Source organism: Juglans regia, chromosome 1 (assembly GCF_001411555.2).
Source record: "Juglans regia cultivar Chandler chromosome 1, Walnut 2.0, whole genome shotgun sequence".
In the NCBI taxonomy this organism is placed as follows: domain Eukaryota; kingdom Viridiplantae; phylum Streptophyta; class Magnoliopsida; order Fagales; family Juglandaceae; genus Juglans; species Juglans regia.
In genome coordinates, this window is record NC_049901.1 from 8589703 (window position 1) to 8610001 (window position 20299).

The 20299-nt window shown below is 35.7% G+C and overlaps 3 protein-coding genes across 3 annotated transcripts; all 3 read left to right on the forward strand.

Moving 5' to 3' along the window:
* Window positions 1-2795: 2795 nt before the first annotated feature.
* LOC108998582 (xyloglucan galactosyltransferase XLT2) lies at window positions 2796-5134 on the forward strand. Its single transcript, XM_018975159.2, has one exon. The coding sequence runs from the start codon at window positions 2911-2913 to the stop codon at window positions 4615-4617; it is 1707 nt and encodes a 568-aa protein (XP_018830704.1). The 5' UTR covers window positions 2796-2910; the 3' UTR covers window positions 4618-5134.
* A 6795-nt stretch (window positions 5135-11929) lies between these two features.
* LOC118348263 lies at window positions 11930-13342 on the forward strand. Its single transcript, XM_035689529.1, has one exon. It carries the CDS (start codon window positions 11930-11932, stop codon window positions 13340-13342), a length of 1413 nt encoding a protein of 470 aa, XP_035545422.1.
* A 3663-nt stretch (window positions 13343-17005) lies between these two features.
* LOC108998669 (embryo-specific protein ATS3B) lies at window positions 17006-18554 on the forward strand. Its single transcript, XM_018975319.2, has 3 exons — window positions 17006-17258; window positions 17400-17507; window positions 18073-18554. Exons 1-3 carry the CDS (start codon window positions 17139-17141, stop codon window positions 18394-18396), a joined length of 552 nt encoding a protein of 183 aa, XP_018830864.1. The 5' UTR covers window positions 17006-17138; the 3' UTR covers window positions 18397-18554.
* The last annotated feature ends 1745 nt before the right edge of the window (window positions 18555-20299 follow it).

The window sequence follows — 20299 nt, forward strand, 5'->3', positions numbered from 1 at the left end:
CAATACATTTATTGATTCCAAACACTATCCAAGGCGTTGGCCCAAATACCTTGAAATGTGCCCCAAAAACCCAATCTCATGAACCAGGTCCATAATCCATACACGTCCCCACACCATGCAAGTCTCTTTATCACTAGGGTTCACAACAATACGTTATTTAAACACATTCATGCACACTTTCCTTTCCTCCTAAACACAAGATCTCAGGGCAAGCTTCCTCTCATTCCTCAAGTTCCTTAGGATCACCGCACTGTAGCCACCACCACCACCTTTTATTAGAAGCCAAAACCACAAAACCACCCCTCATGGCCATCATGTCCCCACATGAAGGTTTGCCCAACCCCACGTCGTAACCAAAGCCACTGCACGTGAGTTCCTTCAAGCGGCAGCTCCATTACATCTCACAGCATAATAGCCCTGAACGGAAACCCAACATACCGAGATCTCCCCCACATGACAAAAGCTGCCATACCTAGCTGCCGCGAGACCAACCTCCACACTGTGAGCCCTCCTTCCACTCAAAACCATCATGTGATAGCCGCACTGCCCAGCCCACGTAAAACCGGCAACCACCTACATAGAGAACCGAAGTGATATCTATTTTTGCATCCCAAAATAGAGCAAGAAATTCCCTCCCCATGCCCTTCCATTGATCGCCATCGTTTCTTGCCAGAAACAGTCACACGTCATGGCCATAGCTCGGTCATGCTACCCCCCATGCCACCATCATCTCGATCAGCACACTCCACCGTACGTAAGTCCTTTTGTCTCACCGTGTTCTCTCTCTCTCTCTCTCTCTCTCTCTCTCTCTCTCTCTCTCTCTCTCTCTCTCCCTTACACAATGCCCCGTCGTCGCTTCCAACCGCACCATCGTCGATATCTACCCAGGCCGACACCATGCGTGTTGCTCTCTTGGTGAGTCTAAGACCTCGCACGGTGCTCTCCACTCATTCTCAGCACACAAGCTTGCCTTTTGAGTTATTATCGTAATATAAGTCTGTACCCAAGTTTAGTGTTATTATAAAAATGCCACTTGTTTAAATTACATAAAAACCCCTACCAATTAGTGTTGATCGGATTTATATTTTATATATGATTGATAAAATTTGGAGAATTTAGGTGCTTGAAGGTGGAAAATAATTTAGATTTTTTTTTTTATGTATTAGTCAGAGATATTTAGTAGATGTTGATTTATTTGAGGTTTACGAGAATTTTAGAATTTTAGGAAAATAAGTTATTTTAGCATTTCAGGCTTAAATATTAAAATATGAGTTTAATTAGAGATTTAAGTAAGTTACGTGTCTGTTTTATATGTGATGATTGATTTCGTTCGGTAGTGCTGTGAAAAAGTTCAAGTAAGCGGAGTTCCTATGTTAAATTTTGCATAAAAAAATGACCAGTTTGATGAAAAGTGTGCATGATATGTTTTGGAAATAAATAAGAAAACAACCCTAGTCATATGTTTTGCATTACTTATACAACTTTGTATAAGAAAAAAGTATTTTTTGTCATGACTGGTGTAGACATGAACTTATTTTTGGCATTATATTTCTGAACTGTGCAAAAAGAGCGAATATGAAATCTGAAGATTTTTGCATATGATGTGAAGATGTTCTGAATCTATTTTTGGAATATGTGAAATGATCTGAATCTATTTAGTATTAAGTTTTGATATAATGTGATATCTGACAAACTTTTGACATGACTTTCTGATTCTGTTTCTGTTATGTTCCATTAAGGCCTTACCACGGGTGATGATAGTGGTATACGATCCTGTCATGGGTTATAGTAGTGGTATACGGCCCCACCACTAGTGATAATAGAGGTATACAGTCTTGCCAAGGTTGATAATAGTAGTATACAGCTCTGACACAAGTGATAATAATGGTATACGACCTTGCCACGAGTTATAGTCGTGGTCTCCGTTTGAGTGCACACCATTTGGTGACAGAGTGATTTATGTTGTGCTTGTCTATCCGCATATACACAACCCTACCATGAGGGTTAAATATAGTCTCTATTTTGATATGATCCTCTGATAAGATGATGATGATGCTCAGTTATGCTATGCTAAAATACTGTTGAATAAGAATATTTATAAACTTTCGCTCTGATATTTTTAATAACATGCTATGATATTGCATTATGAAATTAAAAATGTTTTATTATGCATTATGAACTCTGTAAATGCTCATGTTTACATATTAGTATATATTCTCTGCTTACTGAGTTGTTGATAACTCATCTCCTATATCCATAATATTTTTTAGATAATTTTGATGGTTTAACTGAAAATCAATAATAGAAAGCTTTAAAAAGATTAGATAATCGTATAGGAATAAATGTCAAAAGGTACCAGTAATTATTGGAGAGTCATATTAAGTAAGTTTTATTATTTTATTTAATTTGAGTATTTTGAGACGTAGATATTTTTGAGTCTTTATAGAGATTTTTAATTTGTTACGTTGAGGTATTTTTTCGGTGTCATTGGAGAGGAATATAAATGTTTGGTTAAAACAAATATATTTATATTTTATGAAGTATTTATAGTATATATAATTGAGTTATAGAGATAATTTTAGATGATATGAATTAACTTTCTAAACCTCTAGAATCGGGGCATTACAGCAAATCAAGAAAAGGGACCAGCTAAAAAAGTTAATAATATGTAAAAAAAGATATAAATTTATTTATTGCAAAAAATGCGAACACGAAACTTTATCACGTTATTTAATATAAAAACTATCTAAGTACAATATTTATACAAGAAAAATATTATTTCCCATCGCCAATTAATTGGCCTAATGAAAAGATTATAATCAAAAGTATGACGAGCTTTACGCGCCTACGTAAATTAGCGCAAGAGCACACATACGAAACCCCCCACGTGTCGGTTGACAAATCTAGCGTATGTTCTCTGTCGGTTGCCCTTGCCAGCCCTTAATCCCACCGCGAAAGCACACGTGCCCTTTCCCCTCTCTCCAACTTCTTCTTCAGGCCTCTAAAATCCTCCACTGGTCCAATATCCCCCAAACACCCAAACCCTTCGGCTTCCACCATCTCTCACCTCAAAGAAACCCTCACTATTCACAGAAACCCATCGTTGCCGGAAAAGAGTCAAAGACCCTCCATACTCCTTCTCTGATGCTTCCCATTTCTGATCACGCTTCCTTCGAAACTATCAAGAAACCCCAAACCCCCGAGTTATTAGACCGCAAGAACTCACCGAACAAGTTCAACTCGGTTTTTCTACCTATCCACTATGCCCATTCTCGCATTTGGCTCATCCTCACCATCCTCTCCATCCAGGTACTCCTTCTCTTCACCCTCCGCTCTCTTCCTATCTCCCTTTCCCTCTCCCACCCTCGCCCCAGCGAATACGTCCAGAATTCCTTATCCGCTGACCCGAATCGAGATCAATGTGGATCGGGTCGAATATTCGTGTACGATCTCCCCGTAACATTCAATTCTGAGATTCTGGCCAATTGCGATGACTTGAACCCGTGGAACTCGCGCTGCGAAGCGTTGGCCAATGATGGCTTCGGCCGGAGTGCCACCGGGCTTGTCGGGATCGTGCCAAAGCAATTGGCTTCGGCGTGGTACTGGACGGACCAGTTCGTGTCCGAGATCATTTTCCACAATCGTGTCTTGAAGCACAAGTGTCGGGTCCTAGAGCCGGAAAATGCTACAGCGTTCTACATACCGTTCTACGCTGGACTGGCGGTGGGTAAGTATCTTTGGTCGAATTCGAGCGCCAAGGAACGCGATCTCCACTGCGAGATGATGTTAAAGTGGGTTCAGGAGAAACCCTACTACAAGAGATCCAACGGATGGGATCACTTCCTCACCATGGGGCGCATCTCGTGGGACTTCCGGCGGTCAAAAGACGAGGACTGGGGTTCTAGCTGTATCTACATGCGCGGGATGAGGAATATAACGCGCCTCCTGATCGAGCGGAACCCGTGGGACTACTTTGACGTCGGTGTGCCTTACCCCACCGGATTCCACCCCAGGTCAGACTCCGATGTAACGGCATGGCAGCGCTTCGTCCGCGACCGTAACCGCACAAGCCTATTCTCTTTCGCCGGGGCGACACGTGGCGCCGTCAGGAACGACTTTAGGGGGATATTGCTCAGGCAGTGCAACGGAACGGACGCGTGTACGATCGTAGACTGCGCGGGGTCTCGCTGCTCCAACGGTACATCGGCGATCCTGGAAACGTTCTTGAGCTCCGAGTTCTGTCTACAGCCCAGGGGTGACAGCTTCACCCGCAGATCGTTATTCGACTGCATGGTTGCCGGGTCGATCCCTGTTTTCTTCTGGAAGCGAACCGCCTATTATCAGTACGAGTGGTTTTTACCGGGCGAAGCGGATAGTTACTCGGTCTTTATAGACCGAAACGCCGTAAAAAACGGGACGTCTGTGAAGGAAGTGCTGGAGAGGTATAGCAGGGAGGAGGTGAGGAAAATGAGAGAGAAAGTGATTGATTATATACCGAAAATAGTGTATGCAAGACCTCAGGAGGGGTTGGAGACGGTGAAGGATGCATTTGATGTGGCCATTGAGGGGGTGCTAAGGAGGTTCAAGGAGCAAGAGGAGTGGGGATTTAAGTGGTAATAATAGACAAGGACGAGGGTAAATCTGTGCATTGGAAGATATATGCGATGGTTTCAGCTATAATGTCACCAAGAATAGAGATTGTGTCAAATTTTTTTATGGGTTAGGTAGATAGTAGTTATTACAGTTATTTTTTTAAAATATATATATTTTTTCTAATGAGCTGAGGAAGGGGGATTTGGTACATGTTGTTCTTTTACTAGTGCGGTACATGATGTATGCAATTACGGCTATTGTTAGTGATATTAAGTCTGATCCTTTTATCGAGGAATCAGTCTCAGAATTCTGGGTTCCATCAGCAAGTGGACCAACCGAGCAGAACCACACGCAGTGGTGGTCCAAAGTGGTGGATGGATAGGGGAGACGGATGGTTGGATGATTGTTAGGGCAGTGCACCCTTTTTTTTTCTCTTGGGAACCGTGCATGTGGCATTGTAGGTATCCAAGAATATCACGTATAATTGAGAAAATAAGTGATGTGCGTTATCATATTTGCACTTTATGAATGTGTTTTTTTAGAGCATTTTCATCTTTCAACAAAAAAAAGAATTGGTCCATTTTTGCAACAGGATTTCAAGTTCGAGAAGCTTTAAACGGTGGTACAAGTTTCATTTCATGAAATACGAGATTAAAATAATAAAATTTTATATTTTTAAGTGGTATACAAGAGTACGAAGTTTATCTCTATAGATATTGGTGTGATAGAGTTAAAAGGCAGCCGAGTGTATATAGATGATGCAAACTGTACTATAATAAGTTTGTATCTTGTTGACATAAAGGTTTGTCGACTATGATGTAGGGTCTTCTTCGTAAAAGCTTTTTGCATTATTTTTTTACTATCCTGCTTTTTATTTATTTTTAAATAATATGAATTTTGTTACATTAGTAGTACAAAAACTTGTACCAAACATATGCCCAGATATAAATATATCTGGAGGAAACTTTTTTCAATTCATTTCTAAAAATAATAATTGTTCATCAAGCATAAGACAAACACATACTTTGTTAAGATTCAAAGTTAAAAAAATTATCATGGATCCCAGCTTCCTTGAAAAAAGGTTAATTAAAAATAATTGTTTTGAAAAAGTTAGGATTAAAATTTAAGAATTTAATAGAAAATGAATATATGAGTTTCTGAAAATATAATTAATATATATTTTTTGGGAGTTGAGACTTGAAGTGTTCGGGAATTAAAAATAAGTATATGATTTCTTTAGAGTCGAGAGCGAATGGGGTTTATTTGGAGAACGGTGGCTCCCGTCCACCTACCGGCTTCGTTTGGTTAGTTAAATACTCTCAACTCATCATTACAACTTTTTTAAATTTCAACACAAAATATAATAAATAATTTAACTTTTTCAAATTCTAAAATAATAATAATATTAAAAAATAATATTCTAACAATATTTTATCATCTCAATTCAACTCAACTCATTTCAACATCCAAACACAACCTAAATCTGTCTGGTACTGTAACAGCAATTTTAAACTTAGTTATATAAGTCCAGTCCAAAGAAAAAGACAGAAACTTGAAACATAAGTTTAGACCAGCATACAATGTTAAATTTGTCTGACTTTTACTTTTTAATTTTTATTTTGACATCATTCTAAGCTTTAACTTTTTTTTTTTTTTTTTTTTTTTTTTTTTAAAGATTGCACATTCTGGTCGGGCAAAATCTATTCCTCCCGCTGATAGCTCCTGCCGGGGCTACGTTGTTTTTTTTAATAATTATTTTTTAATAATATTATGATTTAAAAAATTATATATATTTAAAAATATTAAAAAAAATTCATATAAAAATAAAAATAAAAATCAACTAGCAGGAGCCCAGCGGAAGCTGTGAGAGTAGAGCCACCCTTCTGGCCGTGAAGAAATCTATGCTTTACCTTGAACTCCATATTAAGAAGCTTAGGCCTCGTTTGTTTTGAGAAAATTTTCCATCTCATCTCATCTCATCTCATCTAATCATTACAACTTTCTCAACTTCCAATACAAAATAAAATAAACAATTCAACTTTTTCAAATCCTAAAATAAAAATAATATTAAAAAATATACTCTAACAATATTTTATTCAACTTTTTAACTTTAATCTCATCTCATCTCATCTCATCTCAGAAAACAAACGAGGCCTTAATATTGTATAACAAAAAACTTTGTGATCTATATTAATAAGTTTATAATTTTATAAAATTTTGCAGAGGATATGGAGATTATAAATTTTTCTTGGGGTCATTTTCTATATTTATAAAATTATGATTGGTATATTTTTTATTTTTTAAAAATTTTTTGTATATAAGGATGTACGGTAGAGTGAATGAATATAAATATAGGTGAGTTCAATAAAGGGTAATGATACCTTTGCAACCGGTTCACTACTATTTTATTATTTATATTATATTTGAAATTTTTTATAATTTTATTTTAAGTATTTTTTTTAACATCCTTAATTATTAAAAAAAATTAAAAAAATATATAATTTTATTAATAGTCACTTCCTTAACCATTAAGAAAATTAAAAAATTAAAAAAAATTAAAAATAAAAAGAATAATAAATAGATAATAGAAGAATAGTAATCCTATCATTTTTCTTCAATAAAATACTTCTGGAAGACTGGAACAAAAAGAGAGAAGAATGAAATGTATTTTTTTTTTTTATGTATATTTGGCCTTAATATATATCCATGCCAAAAAAAGAATGGAAAAAAGATTAAGACAGACATGGATGGTTATTAGAATTGGACTTAGCCCGACTTCAGCCAATATATTTCATTCAAGCGAGTGTAGTTAAAAGTTACAACAGAAACTCTACACAAATTGTTCAACATTTTCATTCCAACAAAAAAAAACCAAAGAACAAAAGAAAAAGGAGTCCGTCAAATGACCGATCGGACCTTTCTTGTAGGAGAGGTTGATTAAACTTGGACAACCATTACAGCTACGTCCAAGAACCAGAAAGCAAAGACTGTGTAAGAGAAAGAACAGAGGAAAGGGAAAGTGAAATTGAGAGAACTTATTTTTCTTGTTCTGTATTAATAATATGAACTTATTAAAATAGTACATGATCTGCCTTTTATACAAGTGACTAACACGTGAAAAGTAAATACACATATTGAAAATGTATCTCAAAATCGTTATAGAATGACTTCTTCTAGTATCTTCTGCAATTGCTAACACTCTCCCCTAAGATGAAGTGTAAATGTCAATAACACTCATTTTGGACAAAAAGTGATTAAATTGAGCAGCACCGAGAGGCTTGGCGAGGAGATCACTGTGTTGATGAGCACTATTAACATATAAGGTCTTTGTCATGCCCGCTTGAATCTTATCACGAACCAAATGACAGTTTATTTTTATGTGCTTAGTCCTCTCATGGAATTTAGTGTTGGTAATATGTAAAGCTGCTTGATTGTCACAAAATAGAAGGGCAGCCTTAGGATGATCAACACTTAAAGCTGATAGCACAGCTAGCAACCAAACAATCTCACATGTTGTTGAAGTCATTGCACGATACTTAGCTTCAACTGATGATCTAGAAACAATATGTTGCTTTTTAGACTTCCAAGATATAAGAGCCTTGTCAAGAAATACAGAATAACCTACAATAGACCTTCTAGTGTTTGGACATCTTGTCCAATCTGAGTCTGTAAAGGCCTTGAGATGAAGATTGGTTTGAGCTAGAAAAAACATAGCTTGACTAGGAGCAGATTTAAGATATCTAAGTACCCTTTGTACTGCTTCCAAATGTGGCTGTTTGGGCTTGTCCATGAATTGGCTAAGCAACTGAATTGAATAAGCTAAATCTGGTATTGTGATTGTCAAATAAATCAATCAACCTATAAGCCTTCTATATGAAGAAGGATTTGACAATAGGATGCCATCATCTTTGCTAGGCCGAAGGTTTTGCTGCGTAGGAAAGCTAAGGGGTTTTAGATGCGACCTTTCTCACTGGCTGTTGTGTTCTTCCACTGCCCTTTGAATTGGAATTACCAGCGCTGGTTTTGGAGTTCAAAGCAGTAGAAGTACTCATTTGTTGTGTGCTGTCATTGGAGAGGCCTCTTTATTTTTCTTCTTGTAAAATCAGCGAGAAAGCCTTATTAATGGAGGAAAATGATCCATTAACAAGATTTGACCCCTTATGTGCGAGTAAGAGTCATTTAGTCCCATAAAAAATTGCATTACATACCATTCCTCATGATCTTCCATCAATGTCTTCATAGATGTACATCCACATGACGAGATTTGCTTAAAACTCATCAATTCATTCCAAAGACTCTTCAACTCGGTAAAATAATCAATAACATAATTATTTTTTGATTGTGCACAAAAAGAGCTTTTCGAAGTTGAACAACCCTAAGTCGATTACTTTGAGAAAAAATTTCATGCAAATCTTTCCATATATCAGCTGGTGTTGTCATATACAAAATAGTGGAAGCTATCTTTTTAGAAAGTGAGTTTGTAAGCCAAGAAAATACAGTATCATTGCACCTAATCCAAGCCTTCATCATCGTTCTGCTTTTTCAGAGTATTAGTGTTGGACTCATAAAATTTATTTTTAAATTTTAATAAAAAGTACATATTTTTTATATATTTAAAACTTTTTTATCCATAACTCTATATTAGATTAATTATTTAATTCATCAAAATAATAATATATTTTTTAATAATAATATTTTTTTTCATATTTTATAATTACACTAATCATATGTTAATTAATAATTTAATTTGATTCTTATATTATTATTACAAGACGGTTGGAGATTAAATATGAATAAAAAAGACTGTTGAAAATTAAAAATAAATAAAAAATAAATTTGATAGGTGAATAGTAACTCTTCAAATTTGAAAAAATACATCTATTTACTATAGTTTAAAACTTTCCACTTATCTATTTGACTAATTCAATACAGTTCTATTTTGATGAAATTTATCATTTTTATATTTAGTTAGACTTTTGATGAAACCAATACCAATAATCTGACACTCCTATTATGAATGCAGTTTTGTTCTTGCGCCAAGAGCTATGGACATCGAGCGTATTCATGAATAAAATTTGATAAAACTTGGACAACCATTATAGCTACATCCAAGAACCAGAAAACAAAGATTGTGTAAGAGAAGAAACGGAGGAAAGGGAAAGTGAAATTGAGGAGTGGTTTGGATTCATATGGATTGAGATGATTTGTGAATAATAAAATAAAAATTAAATTATTTATTATATTTTATATAGAAATTTGAGAAAGTTATTTTAAAATTTGAAAAAGTTGAATTGTTTATTATATTTTTTGTGTAAATTTAAAAAAATTATAATAATGAGATAAGATGAATTGATGTAAATTTTAAATACAAACAAGATCTGAGAGTACTTTTTTTTTTAAATTAATAATCTGAACTTACTAAAATAGTACATGCTCACTGCTGTACCTTTTATAGGTAAGTGAAGCAATAGCAATGGAAAACAGAATATATCATCCTGGTCCCAGCAACGGAAAAAGCTGCTCAGATTTCCAACCATGCTCTTATAGGTAAGCTGGTTTCCACAAAAGCACTGAACAAGCACATTTTTTACACCACAATCCGAGCAGTATGGAGCTTTGCACCTGGTTTAAATATTGAAGATTTGGGAATCAACACTTTTCTGTTCACCTTCTCTTCAAGCATGGAGAAAAACAGAATATTTCAACAGCGCCCATGGAATTTTAAGGGTTACCATTTGGTCCTAAAAGAATGGCCTCCAGGACTTAGTATTCAAGAAATAGACCTAACTCATTCAGCCTTTTGGATTCATATTTGTGGTCTTCCTCTAGAAATGATGACAATCGAGAATGCAATCCAAATAGGAAAAGTCTTGGGTAATCTGATTGAGATTGATTATGCTTATCTTCCGGAAAATACTGTGAAACCCTTTATGCGTATTAGAGTGGAGATAAACACTGAGAAGCCACTTTATGAAGGTTTCAATTTACCTAGAATTAATAAGAAACCAGCGAAAATTTGTTTCAAATATGAAAGGCTTTCGGAATTTTGCTATGGATGCGGTCGACTGGGTCATCTTCATCAATCATGTCCTATTTATACTAGTTCTTCTGATGATCCATGTTATGGCTCTTGGATGCGGGCGGATACAGTTGAGAATCGTCGTACCCCAGTCAGTTTTGTAAAACCAGATCTTTTGCTTGAGCAACCAGCGTCTGATTCAGTTTTTTCTAAAGAGATTCAAGATAGCCTAGCCTCCAAAAAAAATACTCCCCCTGTTAATCATTTGGGGAAAGGCAAAGCTGTTATTATCAGTACCGATAGTGGAGAAAAAAAAGAATTCTGTATTAAGAAACTCTTCTCCAAAAGCTCCTCAGAACTTTCGACCAACAAAGAAGATGACACTGTGCAAGCTCCTGTTCATCAAATTTATTACTCAGCCAGAAAGGAACCAGCGGTAGATATCCCAGAACCATGTGGCGCCCTACAAAGTCTTCAGCCGTCATTCCTGTCAGGACCATTTATGGCAAACTATCATTCGGTTCCCACTTTTCCCTCTCAATACACAGGTGACATCAGCTTTCCTTTATCCCATTCATGCATCCTAGCCGACGTTTCTAGTCCGCAGCCCCCACTCTCGTCCAAAATAAATCTGATTCCATCTTCATTTTATATGGACCAGCCAAGCCCATTCCAGCCCAAACCCGTGTCCAACCCATCCATTCTAAACCAAGTCTTAGCTCAACTTAAAGCTACCCAAAGCCCAATCATTTCTGAGACTCCGAAGCTTCTTGTAAGTCCTTCAGGCCGTGGTATAGCTTTTAACACTTTCCATTTTAATCCAGGCCCTTCCTCGCTTCTTACCCAGATTTCTTCATCCCAACCCGAACATCCTCAAACCCTAGGGAAAAACATGATGAACCCAGTTTTCACCGCACCCCTTTCATCCCCACCTTCTTCCAGTGAAGCAACAAAAAAGAGGAAATTCATCAATCCAGTGAAGCAAAACTCACAATACCCCAACAAAAAAATTCTCTTATCTTCTACTATCACAATTGCTGAACGTGAGCCGGTCATCAATGACCATGAAGAAATTCAAGGCATAGCTCTATCTCCGGAGTTCAAAACAGCACCTCAGAATCGTACTCCAAGCAAAAAGTCAAAAGCTGACCGCAAGCAGCGCAGGAACAAAAAAGCTTCTTCATCAACAAATTATGCACCATCTCAGCGGCAAGCTTTGACAGTCTCGGGTAACTCAGTTCAGACTCAAACCATGAACCTCTTTCCTATTAATCCAACGACTGGTGTGGCAGGGTCTTCACTGCCACCGAAAACTCCATGAGACTACTTGCTTGGAATTGCAGGGGTATTGCCCGATCCACTGCAATCAGATCTCTTAGGGCAAAAATCAGGATCTATAATCCTGATGTTATTTTCCTTTCTGAAACTTTATTATCCTCTTGTGAAAATGCTAGTATTGTTAATAGGCTTGGTTTCACGTTTTTTGTTCACTCCCCACCGACTAAGAAATGGGGAGGTCTTTTGCTTCTGTATCGTCCTGGTTTCGATATAGAACTTGTGAATATTTCTGCTAATATGATATCTGCTTTAGTCTACTCGGATCCTGTTCATGTACCTTGGCTTTTAAATCTTGTATATTGTCCTGCCGCTGTTAATCAAAAGCAATGGTTCTGGGATATGCTTAGTCAAACCACAGATTCCTTCTCCGGGCCCTCTCTTGCAATTGGCGATTTCAATTCCATTCTGTCTCAATCTGAAAAATTTGGTGGTAAAAGTTTCGCTCAATCATCCACTTTAAAAGGTCTTCCTCTTTTCATGAATAGGTTCGGATTTGTGGATATTGGTTTTAATGGTCCAAAATATACTTGGTCAAACAAGAGGGCTGGCTTTAATCTCATTAAAGAACGTCTTGATAGAGGGATAGCCAATTTAGAGTGGATTGAGTTGTTTCCTAATGCTTACATCACCACACTCACTCGTGATTCCTCGGATCATGCTCCAATCCTGTTGGACACTTCAAAAAATCATCAATCCAACAAATCCTTTAAATTTGAAGAATTTTGGCTTAGAGATCCCTCTATCTTCATTACTATTAAAAAAGCCTGGTCTCAAGGTTTCATTGGCACTCCTTCTTTTATCCTGTCAAAGAAACTAAAAAATACCAAAAAAGCCCTTCGGGATTGGAATTTAAAAAATTTTGGTCACATTCAAGCCCAAATCAAACACCTTTCTGATATTCTTTCCTCTATTCAAGATCAAGACCTTCCTCCTTCCTCCTTGTCTTTGGAAATGGACCTCCAAACAAATCTTCAAGAACTCCTCATTAGGGAAGAAACTCTTTGGCGTCAAAAATCTAGAGTGACTTGGCTTACTACGACGGATTTAAATACCAAATTTTTCCATGCCTCTACTGTGATCAGACGTAGAAGGAATATGATTGACTGTTTGAAGACGGGCAGAAATCAATGGTCTACTGACCCGTCCATTATTGCAACAACCATCCAAGATCATTTTCAAAAAATTTTCACCTCCTCCAATCCTTCTCCGTCTGTCAACATGGATCATCTTTTTCCAAGGAAAATTACTGATGTTGAAAATGATTATCTCTGTCACATCCCTACTGATGAAGAAATTTTCCTTGTAGTTAAAGCCCTTCCCTCCTCCAAAGCCCCTGGTCGGACGGGTTCACAGGACTCTTTTATAAAAAATTCTGGGAAATTATTAAACTAGATGTCCTGGCCACTGTTAAAAATTTTTTCATTCAAGGTAAACTCTTAAAGGAACTCAATCACACAAATTTGGTTCTGATACCCAAGGTGGATAATCCAAATGACATCAATCAATTTAGACCTATCAGCTTATCTAATGTTTGCTATAAAATTATAGCAAAAATTCTTGCCAATAGGTTTAAATCTGTATTGCCAGGTATTATCTCTCCTTTTCAATCTGCTTTTCTGCCAAATCGTTTCATCCAAGAAAATACGATTTTGGCTCATGAAATCTTTCATCTTATGAAAAAAAGGAGAACCAGAACTCGTTCCGTGGCAATAAAAATTGATATGGCAAAAGCTTTTGACTCAATGGAATGGTCTTTCCTTCTGGAGATTCTTCATCATACAGGCTTTAATCAAAAGTGGATCAATTGGATCAAAGAATGCATCTCTACTGTTTCATACTCCATCATCATAAATGGAAATCCTCAAGGTTTTTTTCACCCTTCTAGAGGCCTTAGACAGGGAGACCCTCTTTCTCCCTTCCTATTCATTCTTGGCACTGAAGTCCTCTCGAGACTTATTATCCTTAAAGAAAATAGTGGCTGTATTAAAGGTATAAAAATGTCTAGAGGGGGTCCCTTCATATCTCATCTGCTTTTCGCTGATGACCTTTTCCTCTTTGGAACATCAGACTCTCAAACTGTTCAAGCCTTTGCAGATTGTATTTCCACTTACAATTCTTGGTCAGGACAAAGCATCAATCATAGAAAATCCTCTCTTCATTTCAGTGCAAATAGTGGCCCTGACTTCATCAATGAGGTAAAAAGCCATTTTGATTTCAGAATTTCAACTCCAAACACCAAATATTTGGGTTTACCTCTTGCAAATGGTGCTGATAAAAAGAAATTCCTCTCTGATCTTATCGGAAAAATCAATACCAAACTACAAGGTTGGAAGACAAAAATTCTTTCTCAGGCATCTAAAACTGTTCTCATTAGATCAGTGGCAAGTTCACTCCCTTCATATGTTATGTCCACTTGTCTCTTATCTAAGAATATGGCCAGTAAAATTGACTCTCAATTGAGGAGGTTTTGGTGGGGTTATGATGAAAACCAAACAAAGAAATACATCACAAAATCCTGGAAATCCATTTGTCTACCCAAATCCATGGGAGGGTTGGGTCTAAAACAATCTTTCATGTTCAATTCTGCACTTATTTCTAAGCTTGCTTGGTCATTTATTAATGGAACCACCAGTCTTTGGAAAGAAGTCCTTTCTAAGAAATATCTAAGATCAAAATCTTTTTTCGAGGTAACCCCCAAATCAACAGACTCTAGATTTTGGAGAAGTCTTCTTCTCCAAAGAGACTTCCTAAAATCTAGTTCTTGCTACCAGATCAACAACGGTGCCTCTATCAAAGTGTGGGATGATCCCTGGATCCCCTCCCTTCCAAGCAAGAGTCCTCAAATTCATCCTAACAACACTCTTGAAAACCATTCTCTGACTGTATCGGAACTCATTTTAGAAGAGCCAAGGCGTTGGAACATCCTTCTCTTAAACACTCTCTTCTCTGAAAACACAACCAGAGAAATCCAAAAAATTCCCTTAGCTAATCACAATTTTCAGCACACTCCTGACAAGATAATCTGGATCCATCATGCCTCAGGAAAATTCTCAGTCAAATCTGCTTATGCAGCCTTGGTTAACCAGACTGATCTCCCTTCAAATAACTCTCAGCACATCAATTGGAAATCTCTCTGGAAAATGAAGATTCAAGACAGATTAAAACTCTTCCTTTGGAAAATCAGTCATGACATCCTTCCAACAAAAGTCAAGATTAACAAAATCATCCCTCTTGATGAAGATCAAATTTGTTGTCCTCTCTGTAAAACTGAGCCTGAGAACATCCCCCATCTCTTTTTTAACTGCATTTTCTCCAGAGTAATGTGGAGACATTCTAAATGGCCAATTGATTCATCCCTGTTTGCTAGTCAACCGATTTCTAACTGGATTAGTACAATTATTAATCCTGTGTCTAGCCTAAAAATTCCTGCTGAAGAGGAACATGAATTCCAGATTTTTGCCTCTGTTGCTATGGATCAAATTTGGTTCACAAGGAACAAGTTAGAACATGAAAAGGTCTCCTCCTCTGTCCCTGAATATATGGATGCTGTCCTTAAAACCTTCCAACATCATCTAAGAGCATGGTCAGAACGAGAACATCAGATTGAGGAAAATGAAGTAAGACAACCAGCAGGTTATCAACTCATCAATTTTGACGTCGCCACAAGAAATGAAGGTTCCATCCTTGCTGCACTTTGTTGGGCAGAAAATGGTGAGCTGATCTTTGCAAAAACTGATCTAATAAGCAAGGTTAGTTCAAATGTTGGTGAAGCATCAGCAGCTTTAATGGCTGTAAAGGAAGCAGAAAAATTGCAGTTAGGAAAAATAATCTTGGAAGGTGATTCTAAAGTCACTATCCAAGCAATCTCCAATGCATCAGAAATTCAAGATTGGACCATCAGCCCTCTTATCAACGACATCAGGTACAAGCTTGAGTCATTCAAAGACTGGAAGGCTAGGAAGATTCATCGATCCCAAAATCGATGTGCGCATAATCTAGCGCAATGGGCAGCAGAAGTGCAAGCCTTTGGCAATATCCCACTAATCCAAATTCCTCCGTCAATGCTCCAATTTCACAGTGGAAAGGATCCTCCTAATTAGTTTGTATTTGTATTTTATAATTTTCAACTTCTTAAGACTATTATGTATGCACTTTTATCGTTTAATGAAAACTTGCTTTAAAAAAAAAAAAAAAAAAAAGTGAAGCAATAGCAATGATTTTTCTATATATATTTTTAAAATCATATATTTTGAAGAGTGATTTTGTATATTAAGAAATTTTTTTATATTAAATTATGTATTTTTAAACCAAATGATAATATTTTTTATTTTTTATTTGTTTCCTAAAATTATTTTTTATATATATTTTACAATTTGCTTCCACTTTGTATTATCAATTTAATATACATTTCATGTATCAAAATTATCTTAATATAAATTTTATAAAGTTTATTTGAATGGTAAGAAAAGAGGAAAAAATAAAAAAATAATGTTTGAATAATGAATAATACTTTTTCAAATTTAAAAAAATATTATTTATAGCTATGCAAAAATTTAGAGATGCATAAGTCAATGTAGATGAATATAAATATATATTATTCAAATTTGAAGATGAAGATGAATAAGCCATTGCAATGCTTTTAAGGTACGTTTGGATCTTCAATTCCTTTCAATTCATCATTATAATTTTTTCAAATTTTAACACAAAATATAGTAAACAATTTAACTTTTTTAAATCTTAAAAGAATAATAATATTAAAAATTAATATTATAATAATATTTTATCATCTTAACTTAACTCAATTTAATATCTAAACACAGTCTAATCATTATAATTTTTTTAAATTGACTTCTCCTAAATTGCAAACAGAGGTCATCGCTAAGACAAAATTAAAAATAAGTCATTATGTTGAGTTGTCGTATATTCATTACGAAAATCTACTAACATGGCAAGAAATTCAATATTTATATATATTTTACTATTATTTATTGGGTAAGTCGTGGGTGGAAAATTAGAAAACTACGCTTCTTCAATACTATTGGTCAGAACTTAGAAGACAAAAACATCGTATTCAGTATTCACATTCTCCCTATACGCCATCGACATAGGTGCCTGCCCTTCTTGTTGATTCTTTCCATCCCAATTCTCCCGAGTGCCATTTGGAAGGAAAGAAAGAGAAAAAAATAAAATGAACAAAGCTCAACGTTTTCTGCTCCAGTTTGCCTTCATCTTTATCCTCTCAGAAGCCAAATCTTCCTGGCTACAGCCCCAAGCTGCGGCAGAATCCTTCAATATCAGCTATATCCAGGTTGATTGTTCATCCTAAACATCTTTTTTCTTTTTCTTTTTTCGTTCGACTGTTCGTTTTTTTTTTTTGGGGGGTTTCTACATCTCGTCGAATTAAAAGTTTCTCCTTTTTGTCTTTCTGTTCTTCTTTTGATTCCAAAAGAGTGCGGCGAGCTGTTCTTACACGGCTGTTATAACAACAAGCTGTTCCTCAACAAGTTACACCCGAGATCAGATCAGTATCTCTTTTGGCGACGCTTATGGCAATCAGGTTCGTTCTCTTTTCTTCTCTTCTTTGCAATTTCCTTTTTCACGTCTACGAATTTCCCAAATTATGTTTCAATCTAATTTCCTCAAATTTAGATGAACACCATCGTTTGAAATTGAAAACTTGATATTGGGTAAGTAGGATTTATCTGGATGATCAGGTTTTTATTGAGGTATTGACATAGAATTTCTCCATTAGATAAACTGTGGATTATATTTTTGTTAAATATCCAAAAATCATAGAACTCCAGTTTTAGGAGGCAATGAAATTATGGAAGAGAAAGGAGATTAGATTGTAAATAATGGGACTGAATTTGATGTTAATTTTCTTGAATTCTACTCCATAACACCAATTGGCCGTAGTTCATAAATATCCGGTGACGTGTCCATAGTTCAACCGTAGATCTCCCACAAAAAAAAAAGTTGGTGTCATTCTTTAGTTCCTTCCACAGAATAATTGAAGATGGGTTCAAATAAGAAAGCCGAAGAAATTTTAATGTGTCACTGAAGCTGAAGAACAAGAAATGGGTGTTTTTTTTACTGAAGTCCTATAAAACTTTGATCATCAGATTTATGCACCGAGGCTGGACGATCCATCGTCGGGGGCATTTGAACGGTGTTCATCGGATACATATCAGATAAACGGACCTTGTGCCTACCAGATCTGTTATGTGTATCTGTATCGTACAGGACCAGATGGCTGGAAACCTAAGAGTGTGAAAATCTATGGCTATAACAGCAGAGCTGTTACATTTTACTATGATGTCTTTATCCCAAGTGATATCTGGTATGGATTTAATCTGTGTCAGAGTGCTTCTTCCTCGGGTCACCATTCTGGTTGGAAATGGTTCGTGTATGTTGTACTAGGGCTTACTGTTGGTGCTCTGATGTGAGTGTTTATCTACTATTTGCTTTTACATCTCTTATTGCGTCTTCTTGGTAAAAGTGTGTAACCTGTTATTCTTCTTTATTGACATCGATAGCAATGATTGAATTCCAGAAGACAGCATGTGAATTTTAACTGATATAAACTAGCATTTTCCTTGTTGGATGGATTAGCATACAGCCAAATATCGCTGGTTCCTTTCTCTTCTCCAATAGTTGTACTTTTGGTTTTCCCCCTTTCTTTTTCTTTTTTTCTGTTGAAAACTTCGAAAACAGTATATGAAATTATGAATCTGATATAATATTTGCAGTCTTAAACTGTGCAAAAACTCTACCATTATGCTCATCTTGAAAAAAGTGGTTAAATTTAGAATACGAATGAAAAATTAGATTTTAATAGTAGATCTCATTTTTTTTAAAGGTAGTATGCAAGACTTGCACATTCTAAAATTGTATATAACATTACTTATCCAAAATAGAGGGTGGATGATTGGAGAAGACTCTTGAATTGTAGGGGTGATCTTGGTTTGGATAGTGAGATAACTGAAAAAGTTGACTTGTTTATTATATTTTATATGTGAATTTGAAAAAGTTATAATAATGAAATGAGATGTGATGTGATGAGATGAGATGAAATACTTTTACTATCCAAACAAAGCCTAAATGTTTGCTGAGGATGACATTCTAATTTTACTGATAAACCTCCGCTTTTAGTGAAGGCATGCTTTTTACAAAGAAAAATCTCTATATCTTTGTAAAATAATAACACTTATTCAAATTCTTAAAATGAGGCAGTATAGATTTTGGACAATGCTATGGTGTGCATCCCAAATATGCACACTAGTGAAATGAGTTTTTTTGTTTTTTTTTTGTTTTATTTTTAAGTATTTTTTAAACATCCTTAATCATTAAAAAAAAATAAAAATAAAAATAAAAATATATAAGTGGGCATATTTATGAGTCATATTATTATTTTCGATAGATTTGATCAAAACATATATAATTATGTAAAATGCTTTGAGAGATGAGTAATTTAAGAAAAAAAGCATCACGCCCAACAACACCTAAATTTGTCGGAGCATCGGCCAAATTATTTCCTTCTTAATAGCTATATGAATTATCTCGAAAGGAAAATCAAAAGCAAGTATATCAGCCATCATGCACAATTTGAAATACATCTAAGGAGGCTATTTTTTGTTCTAAAACCACAAACAGTGAATCGGCCTCAATAGTTAAGACTCAATTTCCACAAACACATTTGTACAGTAACTCAAAATACCGTAACACAAAAAACAAGCAAATCTATAAATCAAAGACCATCATGCAATTGAAGAACTCCACCCTGGCTAGCAATCCCAAGATTCGTTTTTTAAGCAACATCAATATTTAGCTTGGTTTGCTCAGTTTTTTATTTTTATTGGCATCGGTGTCTAGAAACAGCATCCCGACTAATCTCAATGGTGCATAGGCTCTCGACAAGGAGTTTCTCGCAGTGCACTTTAAGTAATTCAAAAAGAACATCTTTCAGTCTGATGGCCCTTAAAGATTATTTGCACCCAATGAGATTTAAATCTTAGACCTAAGGGAGCATATCCCAAGCCCAAGATTTTTACTACTTGAGCCAACCCTTAAGAGTTAGTTTGCTCAGTTGATAGGTCATGTCATTGAACTAAAAATGACCTATCAACCTAAAATTATAATGATAACACAACTTCTTGATATCGATCAGAATAGTTTGATAAGAGAGTTCAATTTTTGTAACCAAAGAGTGACATGGATAGACTGCAAATCTAACAATTTCATCATTCCTCACAACATTATAACCACAGCTCGAAAGTAATTGAAAGATAAACTAGAGAAGCAAATAAGGTGAACCTCTTACATAATAATTTACAAAGAGAAATAATATCT